This window comes from Erythranthe guttata, chromosome 7 (genome assembly GCF_056151865.1).
Source record: "Erythranthe guttata isolate IM_541 chromosome 7, IM_541, whole genome shotgun sequence".
NCBI classification, from domain to species: domain Eukaryota; kingdom Viridiplantae; phylum Streptophyta; class Magnoliopsida; order Lamiales; family Phrymaceae; genus Erythranthe; species Erythranthe guttata.
In genome coordinates, this window is record NC_142539.1 from 400,866 (window position 1) to 427,081 (window position 26,216).

Below are 26,216 nucleotides of genomic sequence, written 5' to 3' on the forward strand. Positions count from 1 at the left end.
GTGCATCGGAAACTGTATTTTTACACAAAACGAGTACAAACTAGAGCAAATTTCACGGAATCTAGATGATTATGTTGAGTTTGGCACCATAAGGGTGGAGGTGTAAGAAAAAATCATAGTTGAATAGATGTAATTATCCAAACAAGAGGGGGTTTTGTAATTGACCATACCTCAGGGGGTGTTTGTAATTTACCCATTTATTTATTATTTTTACAAAGAGTATATAAGCCCACAGCCACAGGTATATAAAACGTAGCGATAAAGCTGCGTTTCACCTTATCTCTCTAATCAGCAAAATGCGTCAGCTAAAAACAACTGAGCTAGGGTTTTAGGATTTTTTAACCTTTTTTTAATTGTTAGGGTTTATCTAAACCCCTTTCACATACTTGGTAGTTCACTCTCTCTCCTCCATTTTCATTATGGAAATGGAAGCATTCGACGACGATGACTTCAGCGACCTGTATGCTGACGTCGAGGTTCAGGCGAGCTCCGCAATCAGAGCTTTCAATGGTCTGACGAAAATGCCCCCGCCGGATGTAACTATTTTCGACGATGCCACCGGAGGAGAGAATGGGAAGGGCTACAGCTTCAGCGGAGCTGAAATAACTGGGGGAAATGGCGTAATTTACGACCGTGCCACTGTCGGTGAGGTGTGTGGTGGTTTGACAGAATTACCCTTGGATGGAAATAAGCAAAAGTCTGATGATAGTGACTGCATTTCTCTGAGAAAGGTGTTGTCCATATAGTTCTGTTATTTGTTTGATTTTATTTTTATCTTCTTCTATGGTTTTGATTGATATTATTTGTTTATTAGTCATCCTTTTTTGGTTCAATTGCATGAATTGCATCCTAGAATCTGAAATATGATTCCTTGATCTGTAAGAAGAGGAAAGTTGATGACGTGGCTCACCAAGTGCACAAACCAGGGAAGAGTGCCGATGCTGATGTGGACGATGGCAGAGATATCCGTTTCAGCAGAGCTAGTGAAGATTACATATCTGACTTTGGAAGAAACAATGGTGGAGACAAAGTTGCTTCTGCAAGGTGTTTCTCTTAGATCACTTAATATTTCTTTTACTAATTACCTTGCATTTCATACCATTTGTGTTTTTGACTTTTTGGATAAAGATGCTACTAGGCAATTTTTGTATTAACCTATGCCACCTCTTCAATCAAGACAATATCACATCCGTATTTCAGTTGTCTTTATCTGGTTTTCTTAGTACCACATCACCGTAGTCCAAGTGTGGTGAAACTGTAGAAACGGGGAAAAATGAAAAAAAGAATGGTTTCAAGATTGAAATATTAAAAGGAGTGAATAGGGTTATGCTTTATAGTTCGGTGCGAGAGGTGAAGGAGCTATGTTTGGTATTCTTGCTTTGATACATTTATCTTGTACACCATTTCATTTGTTAATTAAACTTCCATTCCCCGATTGGCTATTATCAGGGGTTCGAAGCATACACATGCATGGGATTCCATGCCTTCGGATTCAGATAAGCATGGAAGTTTGCAGGTATCTGACTCGGAGGGAGATAACCACCATGAAGTGTCTGATTGTGATTCAGATGGAATGCTTGAAAAAGCTGATATCGCAAATAGAAGAAATGCTAGTAGCAGCTCCGACGAAGCACCATTGTTAGCGGAATTGGAATCATCTCAAAGTGGATGGAGTCACCATAGCCCAGGTTCCTCTTCTCCTTCCAGTGTTAGTGCTGCACTTAGCAACGATGATAATGAAAAGGACCATAAGCATTCAAAAAACACTCGTGACTACCACCCCTCGAACAACTATAGAAGCCATACTCTTAAATCATGTATTGAAGATGGTAGATATCGTCAGCGACAAAGGAGTCCTGTCAGAAAAGAATTGAATAACCGCAAGGAATATAGTGATATGCCTGATTTGAAGAGCCATCTGACTGACGAGGATTGTTCTTATGCCAATTATGTCGAGCGTAACAGACATATTAGCCATGGGAGAAGGAGGGAGGTGCTGAGTTTCAACTCTAAACGGAAGGATATGCCTTACTACAACCGATCAGAAAGTTTTTCTACCCAATTTGGTGGAACTCTCCCTGATTATCACTCGGGGCCGCCGTACTTGGAAAACCAAAATTGGAACATTCGTCCAAGCTACAGATACAAGCATGATGGTCACTACATGAGGGATAAACAAGATTATATTGAGAAAAGAAGTAGTAAGATGGATTATGAAGCTACAGAAGATAATAATTGGTATCACAAGCAAAGGAGGCATGTTGTCCATAGCAATATGGAAGTGTCGAGGAAGTTTTTACCAAACTACCACTCCTCTGCAGTTAATATGAGCGATACTCAATTCAGGAACAAGGGGGATGAAGTGCATTTCAGGAGAACAAAACGACACTATTTGTCACCACTACGTGATTATAACAACGACGCAAAAGAAAAATCTAGAAGATTTATTAGAGATTACCCTGATCATAGATATGGTCAAAACATAGACCGTCAAAGAAGAGAAACGGAGCGCTCTGTAAGTGGCAACCGAAGAAGAGACAACCCTCATATTAGTTCGGATAACTTATGGTATAAGGAGGGTGAAGATAATGGCAGGAGATGCGTTAAACAACGGCATCTTCCTTTTTATTCTCATCTTGCGGAGAATCAACATGTCAGAAACAAACACTACCTGCAATCTACCGACACGTACATCACTAATGAAAGTATCAAAGACCACTTTGTTAGAAGAAGGCACCAAACCGAGGCACTGCATTCAAGGGAAGAGGTGTATAAGTCCTGGCAGCAGGATAATACTATCTTCCACTCGGAGAGACCATCATATCATTATCCAAAAAAATCAAAGAATGACAGACTTGGTGATAGACATGCATTTGGTCGTGTGGCAGAGGTTATTGGTGAAAGAGAAGTTGGTAGCAGACAGAGATTTAATAATATAAGAGAAGGAGATAGTAGGAATCAGTTTGATGGATGTCTTAAATTTATCGAAGCTGATAAATGTGTCCAGATGCACCGAAAGTATCAATATTCAGTTGACTCTCGTTTGGTTGTTGTGGACAAAAAGGTAAAATTGATAATATTGAGGTCAATACCCTGTATTATTTTATTAAATATATGCAAGTTCCCTATGCTGGGCGGCCTTATTTTTAATACAATGATGTCAACTCGCGCAGTTTATTTCCTTAATCTCTGCATGTGTTTGGTCTCATCTTCCTATTCATTTTGAAAAAAATCTGTGCTTCATCATTTGCAAGTTTTATTTTGGTGATAGCACCCTTGAACCTACAACGAAGGCCCATGGTGATGTGCGTAAAAAACAATATTATGCCAGTAATAAAGCCCTCTAATGATTTTGTAGTTATTGTGTTCCAGATCTTCGTTGCACTCATCAACTAACAATTTATTTTATTTGAATTTATTCTGAGATGGCCCTCATCGTCTTTGTTGAAGTTAAGATACTTCTACGCATTTCTTTACATATCAATTAAAAAGCATGGAAACCATCCTGGTTTTTTCTCCTATTGTAGACGAGATACTGCGAGTAATTTGGTTTTAAAAATCTCCACAGCTCCTTCGATGTATCTACTGCAGTTTGTAATCTATGCACTGACATCTTGTTCTGTCTGCCTATCTTATTTTGTAATCATTCTTCATATAGTGTGTAGAACATTTGATTTTAATGTCCACTTGTGACAGCGTACCACCCCGCAGTCATCTAGAAGAGCCTCTGAAGATGGAGATGATTTTAATTGTCATAAAAATGATCTCACTGAATCGAACGCCAATCAGAATCCCGGAAATCTTGAAGACTTGGGTGACTTTAAGCTAGAGAAGGCTGCTTCTATTTCAACCGATGAAAGAAAGGTAAAAACTACTAACCTTAGTGACAAAAATTGGCAGGACAAGTTCTCCGAAAACCCGAAGAATGAATGTTTGGATGTTGAGGAAGGCCAGATAATTGGTGAAGAAAGTAACGGCCACACAGTAAAATCTGCTTCGAATGGTACTGCTGCCGTGGTTGAGAGTCTTGGCGATGAGAAAATTCAGGAGATTATGGCAAAGATGGAAAGACGAAGAGAGCGCTTTAAGGAACAAATTACTTTGAGCAGGGATTCTGCGAAGAGCTCGAATTTGGCTTCTGAAACGGCTTTTGAGGGTAAGCTAGAAAGACCAGCAAGAAAAAGGAGGTGGTTTTGAATATATAGATAAGTTCTTTTGCTGCTGTTGTATTTTTTGCATCGGGAACTTATAAGTTATAACTGAACGTATAAACGTGAAGGCAATGTAGGATATATATCTTTACTGGAGTGGAAGATATAGATATTATTACCATTTTCTTAAATCGACATATGTAATAACCCAGGTGTAAATTGAACTCTAATGTGCCTTCTTTAGATTGCTATTTTAATATGTTTTTTTTGGGACAGATTATCTGTAATTTGTTTGAATGAAGTGGTAATTCAGTTCGGTTTAATTGTCGTTTATTTGATTTTGCTTCTCTATCCTGCAAGAGTTATTACAGAGGCAAAACTTCCTCGATTACGAGTACTGGTGCAGGAGTCGTTTCCGGACAGGGCTTCTGCTGCATGTTTGATTTGTTTAGGTGAGTTCATATGTAATACACCTAGTGGAAAATATACTGGTTCAAGATTTACTCTTCATTTAGACATACTCGTATGATCTGTGTATGTATGATAGGAGAGCATGAAAAACATACATTAGAATCTCAATAAATTAATAACCTCGCTTAAATAATAATTTTCTTCCGGTCCCGACTCAGTTGAAAACAGATTAAATTATTAGTTCGATAATTTAATATTTCGCTAAATTAATAGAATTTTGATAGTCCCGACTGTATTAATTTAATGTTTAGCTGTATTGCATGATTTTACGGTCACAAAATCTACGATGCTAAAATTAGTATGATGTGTGTATTAATATTTTGCATGATTTCCTTTTCAATGTAAAATTAGTTTAAATACAGTTAACAGTAATCTTATTTGGATTAAAGTTTGAATTTCTGTTATTTGGTATTTAACGCCGCCATAACGTGTGACTTTGCTATTGACACACCGTAAATATTTATAATAAATAATTAAAAAAAGCTGAAACAACAGCATGGGATCACTACATAATATCTACAGCATCCAATAAATTCCTCACACGTGGCAGGAAAAAATCTACTTTTCTGATAGAAGCATCAGCCATCCAATGCTGGACGACTTGGAGGATTTCTGACCAGCAGCTTCTCTCAGTAAAATTACCTTTATCACCCTTTACTCATAAAGCAAACTACATCACTACATTGAAACATTCAAGGATATTTTAGTCATTTCACCACAACACCCTCCCCCATGTAAAAAAAGCTTGTTACAGTTTTATCGAGTTAATTGCATAGACCCCCCTGTGTTATTTCTCGGAAGCAAAAAACCCCCCCGGAAAAAAAAATTAGCTTATAACCCCCTCTGTTGTGTTTTAGTCAGCCCACCGCCCCTTTGTGTGCACTGGCTCGTTGACTTAAGTGAAATGACAGAATTACCCTTAATAAAAAATAAAGCGAAAAAGAAAAAATAATGTCTAACAATTTTTAATAAATTTTCAATTTTAAACAAACAAATATAAATAAAATATGTGTTAAATATAATAACAATTAAAAAAGGAAAAGAAAAAAGAAAATAGTGTTCTGTTCTTCTTCATCCCGTCTTCCACCACACCCCACACCCACCACCACAACTTCATCCACCATTTTCCCCAAGCCCCAGCCCTCCGCACCGCCGCCGTCCCAAGGAATATTGGGGAACCAGCTCAGCAAAACCCTAACCATCAAAACCCCACTGTAAAGGTCTCGGCAAGAATCGCATCAGGGCTTCGGGTTTCAAGAATCCGGGTTGCCGCCGCCGCTGGAGCAGCAGCCGCCGCCTTGTACGAGCGGAAGAGGTGTAGCATTGGGTGGGGCGAAGATGGTGCCATAACACCGACAATAGACTGCCGATTTGGGTAGATTGGAGATTTGGGTGTCTGGGGCGAGAAGAGCGGAGGAGACATGTTGTAGAAGGAAAGGGGTGGGTCCGGCGGGAAGAGGTGGTGATGGGGGTTTGGTGGTGGTGGCGATTTCAATGGGGAATAAGAAGAAATTTGGGGAAGACATGCTCTTCTCTCATTTTGGAGGCGGCGGCATAACGAGGTGATTGCCGGTGGTGGTGGTGGTGGTGGTGGGAATTTGGTGGTGGTGATTTCAATGGCGAAGAAGAAATTTGGATTTTGGGGAAGACGATATTTTTTCCAAAATAGTGATTTCAGCCCACAATTTTGATAATTACAATTTAGTGCTATAACTTTAGATTATTTATAATTGAATCAATCTGGATTTTTTTCCTCTTACAAAGGGTTTTTATGTCTTTTCCTGTCCTAAAATGTCCTAAAACGCACGCCCAGCTGCATGAACCGCGAGTGTATCCCACGATTCGCTCGTAGGGTCCTTATTGTCATTGACTTCCTTTCATAGGGGGGTATTTGCTAATTTTTTTATCAGAGGGGGTTTTTTGACAATTAGACATTTCACAGGGGAGCCGAGTGCAAATACCCCCAGTTTTATCTGTTCAAAACAGAGTAGAGAGAGAAAGAAAGAAAGAAGAAGAAGCAGCAGCAAAAAATGAAGATCTTCTCTTCTTCTCCATCAAACTCAAAATTCGCTCTCTTCTCTCCACCTCCTCAAAATTCCATTACAAAATTTCACTTCATCGTACCTCTGAAAAACCATTCACACAGTAGTAAATTACTTCCTGCACACTCCCATGACACGTCATCACCGCCGATTCTCCAGGAAACCCCTCAAAACTCTGCTCCAACAAAATCCGAAGCTACCGAAATGGAAGACGAATACGGTTTCGACGAAGAGATAACGAACGCCAAAAAATCATTAGAAGAGCTTCTAGTTGTTCGCAGGCCTACTATGGAGTTTCCCGACGAAGAGGTTAAAAACACAGCTGCATATAATAATAGAAATGCTTCTTCGGGTATAGACGAAGGCCTATCGAGATTCGCAAAGAAAATGCCGATTTTCGAACCTAAGATAGTCGAATCGAGCTCCGGGGAGAAACCCCTTTTGGTTAATTTGGATTTGGCTCTGTATAAAGCGAAGATTTTGGCGCGTAATTATCGGTACCAAGAAGCAGAGGAGATACTTATCAAGGTAGATACATACATACATATATATATGTATGTATATATTGTTTTTCAATTTTTTATTTTTAGCAATTTGTGTTAATGATGGTTTTATTTTGTGATGTTTACGAAGTGTATAAGCTATTGGCCAGAAGATGGGAGACCCTATGTTGCCTTAGGGAAGGCTTTGAGTAAACAATCGAGAAACAACGAAGCGAGATCTGTATACGAAAAGGGATGCCAAGCTACACAAGGCGAAAACTCGTACATTTGGCAGGTAATAATAATAATAATAATTTCTACATAAATCAAATTTTATAATTGATGTTGAATTGTTTCGTTTTGTGACATAGTGTTGGGCAGTGCTGGAAAATAAGATGGGAAATACGAGGAGAGCTCGGGAGTTATTCGATGCGGCAACGGTTGCTGATAAAAGGCACATTGCAGCTTGGCATGGATGGGCAGTTTTGGAAATGAAACAGGGGAATATTCTCAAAGCAAGGAATCTTCTCGGTAAGGGTATCAAATTTTGCGGTGGGAATGAGTATATATACCAAACGCTCGCACTACTCGAAGTTAGAGCGAAGCGGTACGAGCAAGCTCGGTATTTGTTCAAGCAAGCGACGAAATGCAATCCGAAAAGTTGTGCTAGTTGGCTCGTAAGTTTCGATTCTTTTTTCCATGTATTAGTGATGAATTTATTTCATCAAAAATAAAATAAAAATAGGGATAAGTTGAAATTAAAATGTTTTCGTATTTTTTTTGAAGGCGTGGGCTCAACTTGAGGTGCAGCAAGCGAATAACCGCGTCGCTAGAGGTCTTTTCGAGGTCTGTTCCTTTCCTTTATTGACTTCAATTTTTTTATTGCATTGCGTAAGTTAAACATTAATTAGGCCTCGTTTGGTTTGTAGGATTATTCATGATTGATTGGATATGTAATTAGTCCGATAAGGGCGTTCGTACACGCCTTGGGCGCCCATCTTGGGCGTTCGACCATTTTTTTGCGAAAAAAAAAAAGCCCTACAAATCGATTTGTAGGGCTTTTTAACATGAAATTGGTTCCGTAATCGACCTACCCAATGCATATTACACATAAAAGAGTCGAAATTACATCAAAAAATCGAATCCCAACCCTTCTTCAAGCTTGATTTCGATTTTTTGAAATTTTTTTTTCTTTTTTTTTGCTATTTGCAGTTTTGGGGGTTTTTTTGATATTTTTAAAAGTTTTGGGGGGTTTTATTAGAAACCGCGAATAGCAATTTGTGACCGCAAATAGCATTTCCGATATTAATGTTACATTTGTGATTAATGTTATAACACGGTTCTTGTGTTGAAGCAGAAAGCTGTTCAGGCAAGTCCTAAGAATAGATTTGCATGGCATGTTTGGGGAGTGTTTGAAGCTAATTTAGGAAACGTCGATTTAGCGCGGAAGCTTCTGAAGGTGGGCCACGCGGTGAATCCGAGGGACCCGGTTCTTCTTCAGTCACTTGCATTATTGGAATACAGATACTCTACGGCTAATTTAGCTCGATTGATCTTTCGAAGAGCATCTGAACTCGATCCAAGGCATCAACCAGTTTGGATCGTAAGCTTTTACTTGTCGTTTTTAACTACGGTTCATGATAACCTATACGAGGTTTTAACGAGCAATTAATTTACTATTTATTCTCCGGGTATTTATAGGCTTGGGGATGGATGGAATGGAAAGAAGGAAATTTAGCCACAGCTCGAGATTTATACCAAAAGGCGCTCTCGATAGATTCATCCACCGAAAGCGCTGCTCGTTGTCTTCAGGTATTAGTTCATAAATAATATAATTATCTCCACAATTTAGTTATTTATTTAATTTTTTTGGTTGGAACGAACACTGATAAATTATTAACTATATTGCTCTCTTTTTTTAGGCTTGGGGTGTTTTAGAACAACGAGTTGGGAATCTATCAGCAGCTAGACGATTATTCCGATCGTCGCTTAATATAAATTCTCAAAGCTACGTAACATGGATGACTTGGGCTTCTTTGGAAGAAGATCAAGGAAATTCCGTACGGGCCGAAGAAATCCGAGAACTCTATTTCCAACAGGTAATTAATTCATGCATTACCAATGAAATTAACGAAAAAAAACTAATTTATTTATTTATTTTCGATAGCGTACTGAAATAGTGGACGATGCATCGTGGATAATGGGATTCTTGGACATTATCGATCCTGCAATAGACAGCATAAAGAGGCTTCTAAACTTTGAGAAAGTTAACGTTTCTTCGGAAAATAAAGATTCCGGTGAAGACGAGCAGCTGGGAAAATTTTCTAGTGATTTCAACTTAGATAAGTTTATACGAGAAAAACTTGCGTTGGACCCTTCGAAACTCGAAGTTCAATTGGAACCGTCTCGAATGGCATCTTCGAAGAGTAGTATTAATAGGCCTGCTTCAAATATATGGAGATCACCGGAGAACAGGAATGCCACGTCAGCACCAAATGTGACTGCTTCATCATAGCTTTTTGTTCATAGTCAAATTTGAGAAGTGAAAAACAAAAGTTGTATATTTTGTCATATACTTAATTGTCTTCTGTAAACAATTCAAAAGGCATCAAATTCTCAATAAAATTTATAGTAATTAATAATTTCCCCTTATTAGACAATTCGTTTTATTTATTTATGGAAAAGTTACAGTTTTTACTCCTCAAGTTAGCAATAATTTCATATTTGGTTCTCTATGTTCACCCAAAACACATTTGGCCCTCATGTTTCAATAATTTGACACTTTTAGTCATTTCCGTCAATTTATTGCTAGTTCGTCAGTTATGGCAGTGATGGAAACACGTTTGATTCTGATTCCGTTAATTTTAACGGAAATAACTAAAAATGTTGAATTTTTGATATATGAGTGACCAAATGTGCTTTTTGTGAACATGGGAGACCAAATGTGAAATTAGAGAAAACTCAAGGGATGAATATTGTATTTTTCCCATTTATTTATAAGAAGTAAAGAGATTTATTTCTGAACGGACCTAATAAGGCCCAAACCGCACAGCCCATTTTATTAATTTAGGCCCGAATTCAGCTCAGCCGAAATCTTTCATTTTTCTCCAAATTCATTTGTTGAAGCAGCAAAAAAAAATACAAGTTTCCCGCGTGTTTACAACTAGGGTTTCGGAACTCCTTTCTCTCTCTAGCTTCTGAGAAAAAATGGACTCACCGAATGACAAGGTGCTCGGCGACTTCATGGCAGACAACGAGACAACGTTGATGGAGATCGATCAGTCGAATATTGCTGCTGAAGACGAGGAGGAAAACGATCCATTTCTCAAATTCATCGACTACGCAAAATCGATTCTGCACCAGAATGAAGGTGAGCTCGAAGAAGATTCGGCGCGTTCGCCTGGCTGGAGCTGGATCGCGAATCGGATTCTCAAAACCTGCGTCTCTTACCCGAGCGGCGTGACCCCTGCTATTCTCCTTTCCGAGCTTTCTCAGGTATTCGCGTTTTACAGTTCGTCTGAAGATTTTTTAATTTTGATGCAAGATAATTTGATTTGTATGGAGTTTTATTTAGGAAGTAACTAATTATTCGATCTACATTTTCTGTATATTAGAATCTCCTTGTTAATTAGGTATTTTAACGCTAGAGCTGTATCTGAATCTGATTTTGGTGATTTTGCTTATCACAACTGCATATCTCTCCAAATTTTAGTGATGATTTGCTCGAAGATTGATGTATTTCTACTGTAGTGCTACCTAAAAAGTTATAATCTAATTTATTAGGTTTTGGTGATTTTGCTTATCACAACTGCAGATCTATCCTTATTTGAGTTGAGAATGTACTTGAAGATTGACGCATTTCTGCTATAGTGCTACCTAAAAACATATCATGTAGTTTTTCCCCTTAAACTTCGACTAAGATAATTTGATTTCTATGGATTTTTATGTATTTTTCATGTTAGGAAGTAACTACTTAACCCATGTACATTTCTTCATGTCAGAAACTCGGTTACACTGGAGCTGTATACGAATCTGCCTTAGTATTTTAGTTTCTTAGTTAGTAATGTTTCTGTTTGTCTGTTCATAATTTTGTTGAAAACATAATTGAAGATTGACGTATTTCTGCTGAACTGTCCTTGTCGTGATTTTTTAGTTTTTCGGTTTTCTGATGCCACTTTGAAGAGTTTACTTTTTAAGCTGAGGGAGTTCTCTTAGCTGAATCAATTACACATTCATTGGTTGATCTCGTGTACTAGCCTTCATTGAATATGGAGATAATTTTGAGACTGCTGTCTGTAACATCATGTGCCAATTACCCAACTAAACACAGACATAATCCATCTTTTTTGTGTGGAGATACAATACTTATGTGCGGATACATGTCAACCAGGCTTGGAACGAGCACATTAGGAGTGGAGCTCCAAAAAAGCAATCAGATGTTATCATGAAGTTAAAGAAGAAGCATAAGAGAGCAAAGCTCCCAAACACGGTTACAATTGATTCAGTATTCGAGAAAAAGTTTTTATCATTGAGCAGTGTGATTGAAGCAGTTATAATCGATGCATTTATTCTTCCAGGTATAACACGTTCTCTTCTATTTAGAGTTAATATAATTTGACCGGAACAACTTGTTTGTTTCTATTATACACAAAAGAGAAAGTAATACAACTTTATTTTATGAATATATGTACTACATTGCATTCACTAGCTTAGTTGACCATCATATGCTTAAGTTGCCTCTGGTTTTTGACTATTTTTCCATCTTAATTATGTCGAGAAATCTTTGTTACTTCAGTTTGATTAACATCATTTATATGATAAATTTTACAGGAACGAACATCTACATGCTCACTTTGGGGGATATTTGGAGCTCCAATACATTGGATCTTTATCTTCACAGGAGGTAAAGAGAAAATGCATCTAGCTAATCCTATCTTTCAATAGTGAGAAAACTATGGGATTTCGTCGTCGCATTGCAAAAGGCCAGGATGGAAGAGAAGAAAAATAAATAAAATAGATGTAGAAGCATTACAACCCAATGTATTTGTTCCAGATATTTGATGTTACTAGTATTCGCCTGAACTGACATCTATGTGAATGAACTCACTTGCCTTTTAAGGCAGGTTTTACAGCATTGCTGATCCTGATAACGGGATTCTAAAGAAAGGCCGTCAAGTTCTCTTAACTGGGTGCTATCTTCGGGTTGCCACTGGGAGTTCAGTGTGCGCACGTCTTTTACCAACTGAATATTTTGTTGTACTGTTGGATGAGGTAGTTTTTTGCTCTACATTCTTCCTTTCTTATCAATGTTAAACTTGGCTAACCCCCACTGAGTTCTGGAGTGCCGGTTTAGCAAAATGATATTTCCCATTGCATATCTCTGAAGTTCTAATGACTAAGTAATTGTAAATCTCATGCATGTCACTGTTAGCATTACAATTAACAATTCCGTAATGCGAATAGCTCACCAGATTCTGTATCTATATATCAATACAGGATGAAGATGACGACGCCATGCTTATTGGAGCACAGTTTTGTTCTGATTCATTTTCTTCAGTTTCTCTTGATTCAGTAAAGGAAGGGACGTCGTATTCATTGTATGCAAGGTATAATTTGATTCAATTCACGTGTTTCTATAGGATTAAATCTGAACCAATCCCATATGTTTTTTCCTCTGTTATTAGATAATCTGTGAACCCAGATATGTGTAGTGAAAAAAGTCTTCTGAACTATAATTTAGTATTATTTTTCTCATTTTAAAAGGCTTTCCTTCAAATGTTTTAGTATGTCAATAACGGTTCTTAACTTTAAAGGATGATGAATGAATGATAATGACCATATTCCTAATCACCAATTAACTTGACACTTGTGCTTTATGATGTTATGTTCACTGTACATGAAAGCCTCTTGTTAATTGTGGACAGAATTGAAAATATAGGACCACTGGAAGTTCATGGTAAATCTGGCAGTTTGGAGAGGAAACAAATTACTCTAGTTGATAACGATGGTATAAGATTAACTTTTTTCCTCTGGGGAGAGCAAGCACTAATTGCCAATCTATTCAGGTACGATCGCTGGCAAGTTGGTCCTTGTTACTTTATACCTTTTCTTTTTCCGTTTCCTCATTGCCATATGTGCATGTTTTCTTTCACGTCATACAGTGTTGGAAGCATGCTTGCCCTTGATCGGCCATTTATTGCAAGTGTTGTAGATAATTCTCTTGAAATATGCGATGAAGTTTGCCTGGAATACGGTAGTGCAACCCAGTTGTATTTGGTGCCTCTTATTCTTCATGAAGAGCAAGTAAGATTAAAAATTTGTTTACGACGTTATACTAAGATTATTTCTTAAGAGTGTGTGTATAATATGCATCACATGTTTATTAGGTAAGCGTAGCACTGACACAGAACCATTATCAAGGTTCAAGGCTGTTGACTGCCTCGAATCCGAGTGAGGGACCAATCGTTTCTCAAGTGACATTACCTTGTGATTCTCAAGGGTCTATTGACTTCAGAAATTATCCATTTCGAGTAAGATTTTTCTCCATCTGACAAAAGCTACATAACCAGTTTGCAATCATCCGATCACGATTAACAAAATTCTTCATTCATGCAGAATAAAGTATTTACTTCCTAAATAAATTTAGTTCATTTTACCTGTTCCTTATTGTTAATGAATCGAGATTTTTCAACATAGACTAGCACATCATGTTTCCACTCATGCTTATTGTAAAAAAAAAAAAATTATTAACCTTTTCCATGTTTTAAGTCTTGTAGTCGTATGTTGTTGATCTACGTGACAAGATGACTGGCATTAGTCTCTACGGTGTAGTTACAGACATAAGAGTATCAGAGGGCATATTTTCTTTGAAGATCGAAGATACAACTGGAGCAATATGGGCAAAGTTACATTTCATTAAATCATGGTAAACATATGGCAATTCACTACCCAAGATGAGTGCATATATATTATAAGAAAATATGAGTGCAATCTTTTCTATCTTTTCCTCTGGACTTGAATGCAAATTAATTTTATTATACAAGGGACGGAAATTGTGTTAAGCTTTTCTTTCTCTATTTCTCCATTAAAAAAAAAACGTAGCAATTTTTATTTTCAACCCGTAGATAAGACTTCTAATATCCATTTGCTTGCAAAAATTCGTCTGTATACATGGAGAGGAATATGAGCCTAAAAACTACAAGAGAGGTGTTCTGACCTAATTTACACTTCAATTTTATTTTAGGTCACTGGGAAGATTAGCAATGGCGCATACTGTCTACATATCTGGTTTAAGTTCTTCGTTGACACCCAAAGAAAGGTAACCACATATAAACTTCATCTGAATCATTCAAACTAGTTCTCAGGTGTACTAAGCATTTATATGAGACATTTTTTTTTAGTCTCATATTATTATTAATTTTTTTTAGTAACTTTCTTATTTTTAGTTTCATCTTTTATATTCTTTCGTTCTGTTACATTTATTGCAGCCTTCAACTATCATGGTATGAGAATGCAACTGGATCATCATTCTTCAATTTGAGTTGCTTGCCAGCTTTCCCCAATACATCTTGTCTTCACAGATTGTTGTGCCTTACTGATCTATCCATCCATACTAGCGGTGCACAAGTACGTTTCCTTCATTTGCTTTTCACAATACTCTATTCCAAGTAACCTTGTTTAACCTTTTGCACAATCTTCCTTTCCTTCTTTTCTGCTCCCTCCTTAATTTCGAAGGAAGGTGGAGGTGTTTGGAAGGAGGTTGTGAGATACACACGTTTGCATGTCGAAAACTCGAAAAATGTTGAAAATTCCTATGATTGTTTTTATCCTGACTTCAACATTGAGCTTTATACCTTTCTCATTAAATCTCTAAATCAAGAAATTAAATTCATTTCTTTACTGCTACTTAATATAGGCAGAGCCTAATTTTCAATGGTTGAAACTCGAGTAATAATGCATGAATTTGGCCACAATGTAGCTTCAACATCGAGTTTGTATCCTTGCATCGATGGTCGTCACTTACCCCCTACCCCTACTTCTATATTGTCTTGTATATTCTAAATATGCTCTTTACACATCAATTTACCCGATAATATTTCAGGTATGTCGAGTGTGGCTGGATCAGGTTGAACATTGTCATGTAAATACAAGATATATGCACACCCTTTGTGGGCATTGTGTTGACCAAGGACCGAATGGAGATCTCGAGTGCAAATTCTGCCAAAGTGTTTGCAATGCTGAAGTAGAGCTTACCTTTCATTTAAAAATTACTCTTGCAGATGATACATCAAAGATCTTTGCTTGGTGTATTGGTCAGACTGCTGCCGAGTTACTGCAGATCTCTCCGGATGAATTCTGTGGGCTATCCGAGGTAAGCACAAGTCAACCTCTATGAAATATTTACAATATTTATGGCACTTCTTTTTCCACTCTAATTATTAAAACTCCCCATACTATTTTTATTAGCCAAACCCCCCGTTCATGTTTTTTTATGCAAACTAACCCCTAAAAACACACCATTCAGGGAGTTAAAAAAAAAACTGCATCTTATGGAATTTTTTGCTAATATTAATAACTCGAAGAGTTTTTTAGCAATTGAACATATGGTTTTTTTGACAATTAACTCAATAAATATACTAAAACAAGTTATAATGGGAAGCAAAGTATATGTATAATTAAAAAGTGGAGACGGTGAAAGTGGTCATGTAATATTGAAAAAAATTAAAAGAAACATAAATTCGTTAGCTATGTCTGATTTTTTTTTTCAGTTTAGATTAAATACAAGTGAAATTCGAAGTACTTCAAGATACAAACAAATTAAAAATATCCTTGGAACTAATTTATGAGAAATCTCATTGCAAAGATGGAGTTATTATTTGCTTATTTCATGTGTTGACTCGTTATATTTCTAATTATTGGTTCGTCTGAAATATTCAGGATGAACAAATAATGTATCCATCTTCACTTGAGCGAGAAAAGTTTACTGTATCAATCGTTAACTCGAGGGATGACAGCGGAAGTTTTCTTGAGCAAGATCGTGACAGGGCTCAGTGGGAAGTCACACGCGCAATCAAGTGTGAATAAATGTATTTTTTTTCCTAATATCCTCATTTCTCGATTTGTATACTTAGGCCCCGTTTGGTTGGCAAGATAAGATTAGCCAAGATAAGATTAAATAATCTAATGAGACCCAATTATTTTATTGGATTTTGAAACGTCCAACAAAAAAAACTCATTCGAAGGCAAGATAAGGCAAGATAAGCCATGATTATTTAATTTTGGCGGGTCGACCCGGCAATTTATTGAGGATACCAAACATCAAATTAAGTCCAACTATTTAGTTAATCATGGCTTATCTTGGCAACCAAACGGGGCCTTATATTATTATTATTAATTATTATTATGATTGTGATTATTATAATTGTTATTATTAGTTAATGGAAAATTACCTCACAACGACGATATTTAAAACATCTAGATCAAGAATTGAACTGTTATCTCCCACGGGAATTGTTGAAAGAAAAATCACTTCAAGATTCTCATCTACTGCTCTATTAACCATTTCATTAGAGTTCTGCATTAGTAAATGAACTAGTACACGGACTTCAGAAAGCATTTTTAATTTGTGCCTGAATTTACGTGTGGACTAGAAACCAAGTGAACAAAAACGGTTTCACATTAAGAGCGAATGACATTACAAGAAATGCACTGGATAAAATAGCTTTCCGAGAACCATGAAGCTTACCGGATACCACCTCTTCATTCTTACGCGCAGCCGAATGTCAAATTATTAGTCCGTTCTTTTACTGTTCTTGGAAGTGTTTGGTTCTGAAAGGGTTTTCAGAACATCCACCAATGCCCGTAAACGGTCCAACACATTTAATCCATACAGTGCTTCCACAAGTGACTCCTGAAACTCGAATCCACTCTCCGAAATGGGATACTGTGTATATTGGCAGACAATGATGTCATCAACATGAGATTTTATATATATATATATATATATATATATATATATATATATATATATATACACACACACACACACACACACACACACACACATACATACATACATACATACATACATACATACATAAAAATTTCAATAAGCAGGGGATGTGAAACTAACCTGAATAGGCTTTGGTATCTTAGTTTTGATGAGTGGCCAAAATCTGTCCTCCACTACAGATTTAACAAGACAGCAAGCTCGTAATCCTTCCACACCACCAAATCTTCCAAACCCACTATCCTTTACCCCACCAAACGGAAGAGACTGTAACACATTAAAAGCATTAATGTTTTATGTTCTATAACTTTTTTGTAATACCTATTATTTATACCCCATTACTAAGTTAAAATATACATTAATTATGCTTAATAAAGTAAAATGTAATTGATGTCACTTACTAATGCAAGAAAAAAAGAGGAAAAGTACCGATGGGGATTATGTTTGCTGATCCTAATTTATAACTTCAAAAGTAATCACATATACAGTGTTGGATTATTACCTGACACATGTAGTTTGATGCAAAGTCATTAATTGCAGCAACTCCACAGTGTAGCTGAGAAGCTATTTCTCTGGCCCGTCGCTGGCTGCCAGAAAACACAGCACATCCTAGCCCATAGTTAGAGTCATTTGCGAGTGTGATCGCCTCTTCATCAGTACTAAACTTCATTATTGGCATGATTGGTCCAAAAGCCTGTATGTGAATTAAGATTATAAAATGCAACAACAGACATCTATTCAATAAAGTTTAAGCACTAAACTAGTATGAAAATACAGTAAAATAGTAAAATACCTCCTCTTGCATCAGTTTCATAGTGTGGTTGACATTTACAATTATAGTAGGAGGGAAGTACTGATCGACGGCTCCTTCACCTATATTCCCGACACTACCTCGACCAACAATTTCAGCTCCTTTGTCAAGTGCGTCGTTGACCAGACTCTGAAGCCTTTCAGAATGCTCTTGCATGCATATTGCTCCCATGTCGTATTTGCCAACAAGCGGAGGACCCTGCAGATGTTAGTCCATTAGGAATACACGTCTAATTACTTTAAGTAGTGAAATTAAAAGCCATATATTGATACTCCACCTTAATGGTGGAAGCCAAAATGCAAGGTCAAGAAACTCCGACTATGTCAGTATATCTTATTGCATATTTGCATATTGCCACTTCAGTTGCATATACACCCCCACCTCCCCAAGAAATATGCACTATTTGGTTTCAAAACTAGTTTAACGACAACGACCAAGACATCATAGGTTTCTGTTTAAAATATGTAGAACTTACGGCAGTAACAGATTTCACAATTCTGACAACTTCAGCAACAAATGAGGAGTAAATGTCTTTGTGAACATAAAACCTCTCTGCCCCAGCACAATTCTGCCCACTTGACTGGAGAGCACCCCTTGCAGCAATTTGAGCAACCTACGAAAGATTAACTCATTAGACACCTGCAAACTACAACAGATGTTTAAGGAATTTAAATTAATGTGAACATTAAACATTTTGATCTAGGCCAATCCTAACTTTTTTTTCCTTACATGTGACACATCAATATCTTCACAGACAATAAAAGCATCTTTTCCGCCAAGCTCAAGCGTAACTGGTATCAATGTGTCCGCAGCCTTCCTCATTATCTGCAATATCAAATGACAGTGGTGCCAAAGAAAGTTACATCCAGTAGTTTTCTGCAGGATTATCTGTCTAGATGAATAGAGTTCATTTTCTTCATTAAAAAAAAAATATAGCTCAAGTGAAAAACCTGACCATTTTGCCAACACCAGGTGATCCGACAAATATCATTTTGTCAACTGAAGACACTAAGGCCTCTCCTGTCTCCGCAAACCTGACAGGAAATTGAAATCCATATAAAATTAACCAAGACAAGCTTGTGGTAGAAACTAAGGCATCAAAGCATACCCTGTTATAACTTCAACCAGATTTTCTGGAGCTCCTACAGCTGAAAGAGCAGCTTGAATTATACGCAAATAGAAACATCCTGACCAACTTGCGTTTTCTGAAACCTGCAGCAGAAAGAACACTGATCCTTGTGACAAAGCCTCAGATAAGGATATTTCATATCATCAATCTTGCAAGTAGCTCTGTGCGACAAAGCCTTAGATAAGGATATTTCATATTGCATAAATTAAACTTTTGTGCAGCTAATTAGGAAAGCATTAGATTAAAGGTTTGGCATCAAGAAAATCAGCAGCTATTACAGGGTGAACACATTATGAATTTAAACAACTCAATGAAGTATAAGAATACATATTATAGAGAAAACCCATTAACTGTAGAAGGCGTTTCTGAATTTGAACTTCAATGGACTGAGCACAAATATGATTATAGCAGTCAACCCCATTTAAATTAAACTCTGTTACCCCAAAACCCAGGAAAGTGAAAAATCCATCCATTTGGAAAATTGAAGCCAATTATATACAAGAAATGTTACCATGTGACCTAGTTAACAAATGTAGTAGTTTCCTGGGTGGTATCAAGGTAATAAGCTCTAACAGAAAAAAGTGTGAATCTTAATATATGCATGCCAAATTGCAAATACCAGTCAGAAGATGAATAAATACCCGAGATATTGAAAATTTGCGATATGGTAATATTTCATCTTCCAGAAAGCTACATACCTTAATCACAATGCTGTTCCCTGAGAATACTGCTGCCAACATTGGATTGAATATGTTGTGAAATGGATAGTTCCATGAAACAATGGCCCCAACAACACCAAGGGGGTGAAATTCCACTTTGGCTGTCTTGTGAATCATTGATCTTCCACATGACCTGCATATAAGGTAACAATGATCAATATAATTGATAGTTTCTAGGCAAACGTTTGGTGAACATTCAACCAGAAGTAGTTTCTAGGCAAACGTTTAGTACACATGCAAACAAGATGTCAAATCATTCATAAGAGTGGTTGCTTAACTGCAATTTGGTAAATGTGGCAATTATATGAGAGTTTGATGTCTTAAAAAAGGTGGAACTGAGTTATAAGCATGCAGCTTACGTTACAAGCCTGTGCAAAGGAGATTTTAATTCATGACTGCAGCTTAAGTGTCTAGGACCTCAAATTATGCTCATGTAAGATCTGAATCCGGACTCATAGAATGTTATTATGTAGTGGATGCATAATAATAAATTTTCCAATGTACCGCAAGTATCATGAATTGTAGAAATGTTACATCGTCAAGCAAGAAAACAAGATCACCATAAAGCAGTTAGATGCTTTACTCATATACGAACTATTCAGTGGTTAAAGAAGAGTTTGGCTAACATATTATGACCAATAAAGTAAGACATGTTACAAAAAAATATATACCTGTATTCAGGTTTTAGCCACTTCTCACCCTCCGAAAGAAGCCAATGGATTTTCTCACATGTTGTCATAATTTCTCCCAAAGAAGCATCAACCATGGTCTTTCCAGTATCACGTGAAGAAACTCTAGTTAAAGTGGCACATGAGTAAGAGATAAACTATATCCAATTTGACATAGAAACAGAAAATAAGGAAAATTTTATATTACACTATCGAAATTCTGAGTTGCATGAGAGAACAGGTGAAAATAGAACAATAAAAGTATCGTGCTCTGGGCCAAACAAGGTCACAGCATCACGTCCTTCATGAATCACAATACTAAAATGCAACTTATATATATGTGTAGACATCGAAATTTTCAAAATTTCGATGTCTACAATATGACTGGAATAATTTACCTCAACACCCCCATACTAATCTCAGTAATGCACTGACACACATACACTATGAAAAACTTGACATACTAAGGCCTTAGACTTCCAACTTCAGAACTTCTTAGTCATTTTTAGGATGTGGTCACCTTGAACGAGTTACAGGAAATTCTTCGTAAAATAAATTACCTTTACATTCAATGGAGGTAGTGCTTTACTTAGGAAACAGGCCCCGCCGACATTTGACTAATCACTATATTTTCAAATATAACAAAATATTTTTTTGGCCTCTTAATGAGAAACATTAATACATGATAATTTGTTTTACAGTAAAGTAAAGTCAACTTACTTTTCAGCAAACATTTTTTTTCAGTCATTTTCTATCATTCTCTGTAGATAATGACAGGAATGAATCCTTACTCGCATATAAGCTTCTGATGTTCAACGATGTACTTCAATAGTATCCTTAGAAATTGGCGTCTTTGTTTGAAGCTAGTTTTTGCCCATACCTTTTGAGCCTTCCTCGCCTGTACTACACGCTCCTTAACCTAGCATAATTCTTGACATTGTCATTTCCAGTGAAAAAAGCATTATGCTAACAATGTATTTGCAAAGGTTTTATGCATGTAATGAAGACGAATGGAATCCAGTATTTCACTCGTCAAGCTGAATTTCTTTGCCCTTTGGTACAATTAGGATAACAGGCAATGGTAAAGTTCATATTATGAGTATTTCAGGTAAAACACTACAAGTTTAATTGGTAATTTATTTTACTAAAAACTAAAAACAGTTGGTTAGTTTACTTCTTAACATCAGCCAAAGTAGGATACTAATAACAGAACCAATTTCGTCCAGCAGTTTCATTTAACACTTTTTGATAGAATACATAATATACCCAACACTTCGAATGTAATAGAAACATGTAACCGGGAGGTGACTGAATCGCACGTTAAAATCTATATGATCAACACTATCCAGCAAAAGTACTAACCTCATCAGGTTTCAATGCAGGGAAGTACCCCAGATATTTCATTGTTGCAGGCTCATAGCATTGGACTTTATCTGTCTGCCTTCTCGAAGGTATCTTCAAGAAATTCCCAACTCCAATATGAGAAACATAATGTATGAATGTATATAACATCACATTGCAGAAGCACTCAAACTTAATTAACAGAATGCGCACAAACAAAACAGTATAGCATACTTAAAATAGAAGTATAAAAGTTCGACACCATAAAGGTCTGGCAACACACCCTGATTCAAATTGAAATCACAACATGCTAGGATTTGAAGTGAAATAAATTCATTAGCAGCAATAAATACATCTCTGTCTTTTATTTTTCACCAGTATAACATCGAAGGATATATTTCTGAGGGACGTTTTAGGTAATGCTTGAGAAGAACTGTAGGCTGTAGAAGTGGAATTTCGGAGCCTTGCTTACAGTTTTGAGGCTATAATCTGTCGGTTGTGCAGACATTTTAGCCAATTCTACTGTCACAAACTTCTACATTAACTTTTATTATCTGTCGACTTATTTTTTGTTTCCCAAATATTCCGGAAGTATGAATTTCCATGACAGTGAGAAAGCCAAAAGGAAAGTAAAATTACTTCAGAAAAAAAAAAAGCAAACAAGGAAATATACAGTTGAATAAATACGAACAAAAAAAATTACCGAAGACAGAGAGCAATATACGTAAATCTTACATAAATGAAGCTGTTCTCCTTCGCCTGGTTCCCATCATCCAATACTGCCATCATAAAATTTCATCAAATTGAATCTAGCTAGAAATACAACAGAAACATCATAACTATTTTCTAGCAAAACAGAGTACAAAAGAGAAGCACTCCACCAGCCTGTGCATTTGGCGAGTCGAATCGAAATAAATACAAAATCCAAAGCAAAATCAACCAAAACTATTTACACCTTATTGTATCTGTGACCAGAGACTTAAACCTAATCGAATTTTGCCTAACTTGAAATTATTTTGGTTCGATTATCCATGAATACACACCTAACTGAGCTTAAACTGAGCTAAGCACAAAGCAGCGCCTCAGCTCACTGAGCGAAGATACAAAAAATAACGAACGAGAACTGATCCAAGAGAATCGCCGCATATATAATATGTAAGCATGATACAGATACATACAAACACAGAAATACATACATACATAAATACAGGCGAATGTCTGCATAGGTTCAAAAAATAAAGGTGAGCGTGAAATACGTACTATCGGAGGCGTCAACATCGATCGACGGTACATTGTAGGGAATGAGCATGAAGAGGAGTTTGCAGATCCCGACGGCGAAGCCGATAACCACCAGCGGCCACCAAAACGCCATCGTTTACACCAGATTGGATCAGATTCGAGAACGTTCTGATTAAACCCTAGAAAGAGGTTACAGGCGGACTCAATCGACGAATTTCAATCGAATCGAAAGCGCAACTCACGAGCTGAAGAAAAAATGAAAAAAAAAATTAAAAATGCAGCTCCTTCAGTCTAGTGCTTAGTGCTGACTGTGCGCTGTACTGTGATATATAGATACATATATTTGAAGTCTCTATTGCACTTATTTATTTTCATTTATTTTAGGCGGAAAATACTTGATAAATAATTAATGAGGCGGCCTAGGCTGGCCGTAATAATAATAATAATAATAATAATAATAATAATAATAATAATAATAATAATAATAATAATAATAATAATAATAAATATAGAATGGGCCTTGAGAATGAAGAGAAGCCCAATGTGAGAGAGAACCCATCCAAAGAGGAGCCCAACAGCCTTAGGGGGCTTGCACTGAAGGAGTGTTAAGAAGATTTTTCCGACATCAGTACTTTGACGGTTAAGTCAATCGAGTAAAGTATAAAACGGTATATCTTTCAAAGAATTCTATACTGAATATAATACCCCCCCCCCCCCCCCCCCCCAACCACACCCCACTTTTACTTGTTGCAAGCTATTTTTACCTACTGAATGCAGAGTGTTTCCTCATGTTGTGACATGTGTAGTTTTGTGGTTGCTCTTAATTGTCTCAAGCGAGCTCATTGTTGGTTGGTGGACCTCTTTTTAATCCACGTTCTGGTGCAGGTTTTCCACCTACGTCTCTAATGTTGGGCTAAATGTGGTCACATCTGCTGCTTACACATGCCATGTTCACGACTATTTGATTGTTTTAACAACTTGTAGTAGATCAGACGGTTTTAGGCATGGGTCATCTTTGGACTTCGAGTAGAGCTTTTCTTTTAATACAGGCTTTTGGACAATTGAGCCCGTATCAAATATAATCACAATATATAATTAATAAAAATATATATAATGACACGGATTAGATGGGCATGAATGGAGAGCAATCTCAACCATCCAACACCAATACACCATATAAAGTAAGTAGGACTAGGATGTAATTATGGAATAACTTTGGTGCAAAGCCACACAATTCTTTATGATCATGCAAGTTAATATATATAAAATTCTTTCCAGTTCAGTTTTAGTCATTAATTAATTCCTTGATTCTTTTATGCTTTAACTTTTGTAATAATCATCCTCTGCTTCAAGCAACCTTTGATTCCAGCCAGCATTTTTTGTGTCTTTAAAACATTCACAAAATCCATGCAGTACATTCCTCATAATTCACTATGAAAATATAAGCTAAAGTTCTTCGTTTAATTTCTCGGTCGACATACGATTTTTAGGCAAGTTTTTCTACTTGTTTGTCATCAATAATTAATTTTAACAGCTTATTATTTTACTCCATAGTTTTTTTTTTTCAAGATTTTGCAGGACAGAGAAAATATGGATTTCAGGGAAAAGACGAGAGCAAGAAGCAAATCGCTCGAAATAGAAGCTACGGAACGAGACCATGTCTCGATCGAAATCGCGAACGACAATATTACGCTTCAGTCCTCAATCAAAGAAAAAATGGAGTCCATTTCTCTGTCACATTGCATCTACAAAGTTCACGAACAACTTTTCAGAGGTAACGAAAGTAATTATTTCCCCTCCTTAGTCTCAATCGGCCCCTTACACAACGGCAACGAAACTCACAAACTCATGCAAGATAAAAAATGGCGATATTTAAACACGTTACTAAATCGAAAGCCGTACTCAGACGCAGCTCTAGACACATGCATAAGGGCACTTAAACGAATGGAGCAAAAATCTAGAAACTTCTACGGCGAAAAAATCGAAATGGTGAGCGATAATTTCGTAGAAATGATGTTAATCGATGGTTGTTTCATAATCGAGCTCTTTCTCGAGTTTGCCTTCAAGAGTTTAAGGCGTAGGGACGATGTTTGCTTCGGCACGAACGATGTGATTTTCAAGTTGAGATGTGATTTAATATTATTCGAAAACCAAGTCCCGTTTTTCGTTCTTGAAAAACTCTTCCACTTAGTCCCGATTCCTAAAGAGTGTACCATGTCACTCGTCGAGCTTTCATTGTGTTTCTTCCGGAAATTAATCCCCGAAAATCATGCACATTTTCCTCGGAAAATCTTTAGCCCGCCTCAAACACTACATTTATTAGACCTAATTCGACAACATTTTCTTCCTACATCTCCAAAAATTCTTTCAAGTAGTAATACTCAAAGGAATATTCCTCATGCAACAAATCTTGATTCCCTCGGGATACGAGTCAAAAGGGCAATTTCGGAAAGTCCGTTAAACGTGAGTTTTTACGACGGAGAATTAAAAATCCCGTCTCTCGAAATCCACAGCTACACCGAAATCTTGTTCAGAAATCTAATCGCAATGGAAAATCACTACCCCGCATGTTCGAAACACGTGATTTCCTACGTAACCCTAATGGAAAGGCTAATACAATCCAATCGGGATGTGAGGTTTTTTCGTAATAAGGAGATTATTATCGATGGTCACGAGAGAGAAGGTGAGATTGTGTTTCTTTTTCAGAAGCTGCATGTGGATTTAAATGTGAAGGAGTTTTACTATAATGGACTTTGTGAAGAGATAAATGGTTATCAATCAAGGAGGATAGGATTGTGTGGGATTATAAGGCATGTTTATCACAGGACTCGTTTGGGGGTTGCAGGATTAAGTTTGGCTATGTTGATTCTGGTTTTTCTGTTTACTGGAGTATTCTTCTCAACAGTTTATTTTCTCCTTCACCGTTTTCAGTAGGAGATTAAATGAATAACTTTTTTTTATAGCTATTTTAATTATTTTAGTTGGCATTTTTTCCAGTTATGTTGTGTGGTTGAAGAATTTTTTTGTGTGCTTTCTAATTTTCTGATATTTATGTTACATTATTAAACAACCTTTGATGCATAGATGCCTAATATCTATTACCAAAAAGTATAAGAAATATAAATATTCATACTTTTAAAGTAGAAATAAAATT

The 26,216-nt window shown here is 36.7% G+C and overlaps 5 protein-coding genes across 8 annotated transcripts; 4 read left to right on the forward strand and 1 right to left on the reverse strand.

Moving 5' to 3' along the window:
* Positions 1-231: 231 nt before the first annotated feature.
* Positions 232-4,474, forward strand: LOC105966582 (fip1 motif-containing protein). 3 transcript variants are annotated; one of them, XM_012991149.2, is made up of 4 exons: positions 232-731; positions 854-1,044; positions 1,450-3,064; positions 3,697-4,474. In XM_012991149.2, the coding sequence occupies exons 1-4, from the start codon at positions 420-422 to the stop codon at positions 4,195-4,197; spliced, it is 2,619 nt and encodes an 872-aa protein (XP_012846603.1). In that variant the 5' UTR covers positions 232-419; the 3' UTR covers positions 4,198-4,474. The 3 variants fall into 3 exon arrangements, with proteins under 3 accessions (XP_012846603.1, XP_088676604.1, XP_012846604.1); XM_088820478.1 differs by having other exon boundaries at positions 244-731; positions 884-1,044; XM_012991150.2 differs by having other exon boundaries at positions 244-731; positions 887-1,044.
* HCF107 (high chlorophyll fluorescent 107) lies at positions 4,472-9,801 on the forward strand. Its single transcript, XM_088820479.1, has 10 exons — positions 4,472-4,603; positions 5,173-5,375; positions 6,590-7,192; positions 7,298-7,441; positions 7,518-7,823; positions 7,933-7,992; positions 8,504-8,749; positions 8,848-8,958; positions 9,069-9,245; positions 9,314-9,801. The coding sequence occupies exons 3-10, from the start codon at positions 6,653-6,655 to the stop codon at positions 9,659-9,661; spliced, it is 1,932 nt and encodes a 643-aa protein (XP_088676605.1). The 5' UTR covers positions 4,472-4,603; positions 5,173-5,375; positions 6,590-6,652; the 3' UTR covers positions 9,662-9,801.
* A 493-nt stretch (positions 9,802-10,294) lies between these two features.
* LOC105966584 (Nucleic acid-binding proteins superfamily) lies at positions 10,295-16,276 on the forward strand. The gene is made up of 13 exons (XM_012991152.2): positions 10,295-10,641; positions 11,537-11,723; positions 11,977-12,049; positions 12,270-12,417; positions 12,643-12,752; positions 13,071-13,211; positions 13,308-13,449; positions 13,533-13,676; positions 13,923-14,071; positions 14,390-14,464; positions 14,634-14,772; positions 15,248-15,517; positions 16,084-16,276. Exons 1-13 carry the CDS (start codon positions 10,354-10,356, stop codon positions 16,228-16,230), a joined length of 2,013 nt encoding a protein of 670 aa, XP_012846606.2. The 5' UTR covers positions 10,295-10,353; the 3' UTR covers positions 16,231-16,276.
* Positions 16,277-16,610: 334 nt separating this feature from the next.
* Positions 16,611-23,466, reverse strand: ALDH22A1 (aldehyde dehydrogenase 22A1). Its single transcript, XM_088820480.1, has 15 exons — positions 23,084-23,466; positions 22,559-22,602; positions 21,845-21,937; positions 21,274-21,401; positions 20,486-20,608; positions 19,794-19,947; positions 19,075-19,178; positions 18,922-19,000; positions 18,696-18,791; positions 18,442-18,579; positions 17,949-18,164; positions 17,658-17,849; positions 17,279-17,422; positions 16,694-17,089; positions 16,611-16,637 (listed from the first exon to the last, which is right to left on the reverse strand). Exons 1-14 carry the CDS (start codon positions 23,193-23,195, stop codon positions 16,937-16,939), a joined length of 1,776 nt encoding a protein of 591 aa, XP_088676606.1. The 5' UTR covers positions 23,196-23,466; the 3' UTR covers positions 16,611-16,637; positions 16,694-16,936.
* Positions 23,467-24,411: 945 nt separating this feature from the next.
* LOC105966579 (UPF0481 protein At3g47200) lies at positions 24,412-26,058 on the forward strand. Of its 2 annotated transcripts, none has more exons than XM_012991146.2 (2): positions 24,412-24,552; positions 24,641-26,058. In XM_012991146.2, the coding sequence occupies exon 2, from the start codon at positions 24,653-24,655 to the stop codon at positions 25,994-25,996; it is 1,344 nt and encodes a 447-aa protein (XP_012846600.2). In that variant the 5' UTR covers positions 24,412-24,552; positions 24,641-24,652; the 3' UTR covers positions 25,997-26,058. The 2 variants fall into 2 exon arrangements, with proteins under 2 accessions (XP_012846600.2, XP_088676607.1); XM_088820481.1 differs by having other exon boundaries at positions 24,454-24,552; positions 24,632-26,058.
* Positions 26,059-26,216: the final 158 nt, after the last annotated feature.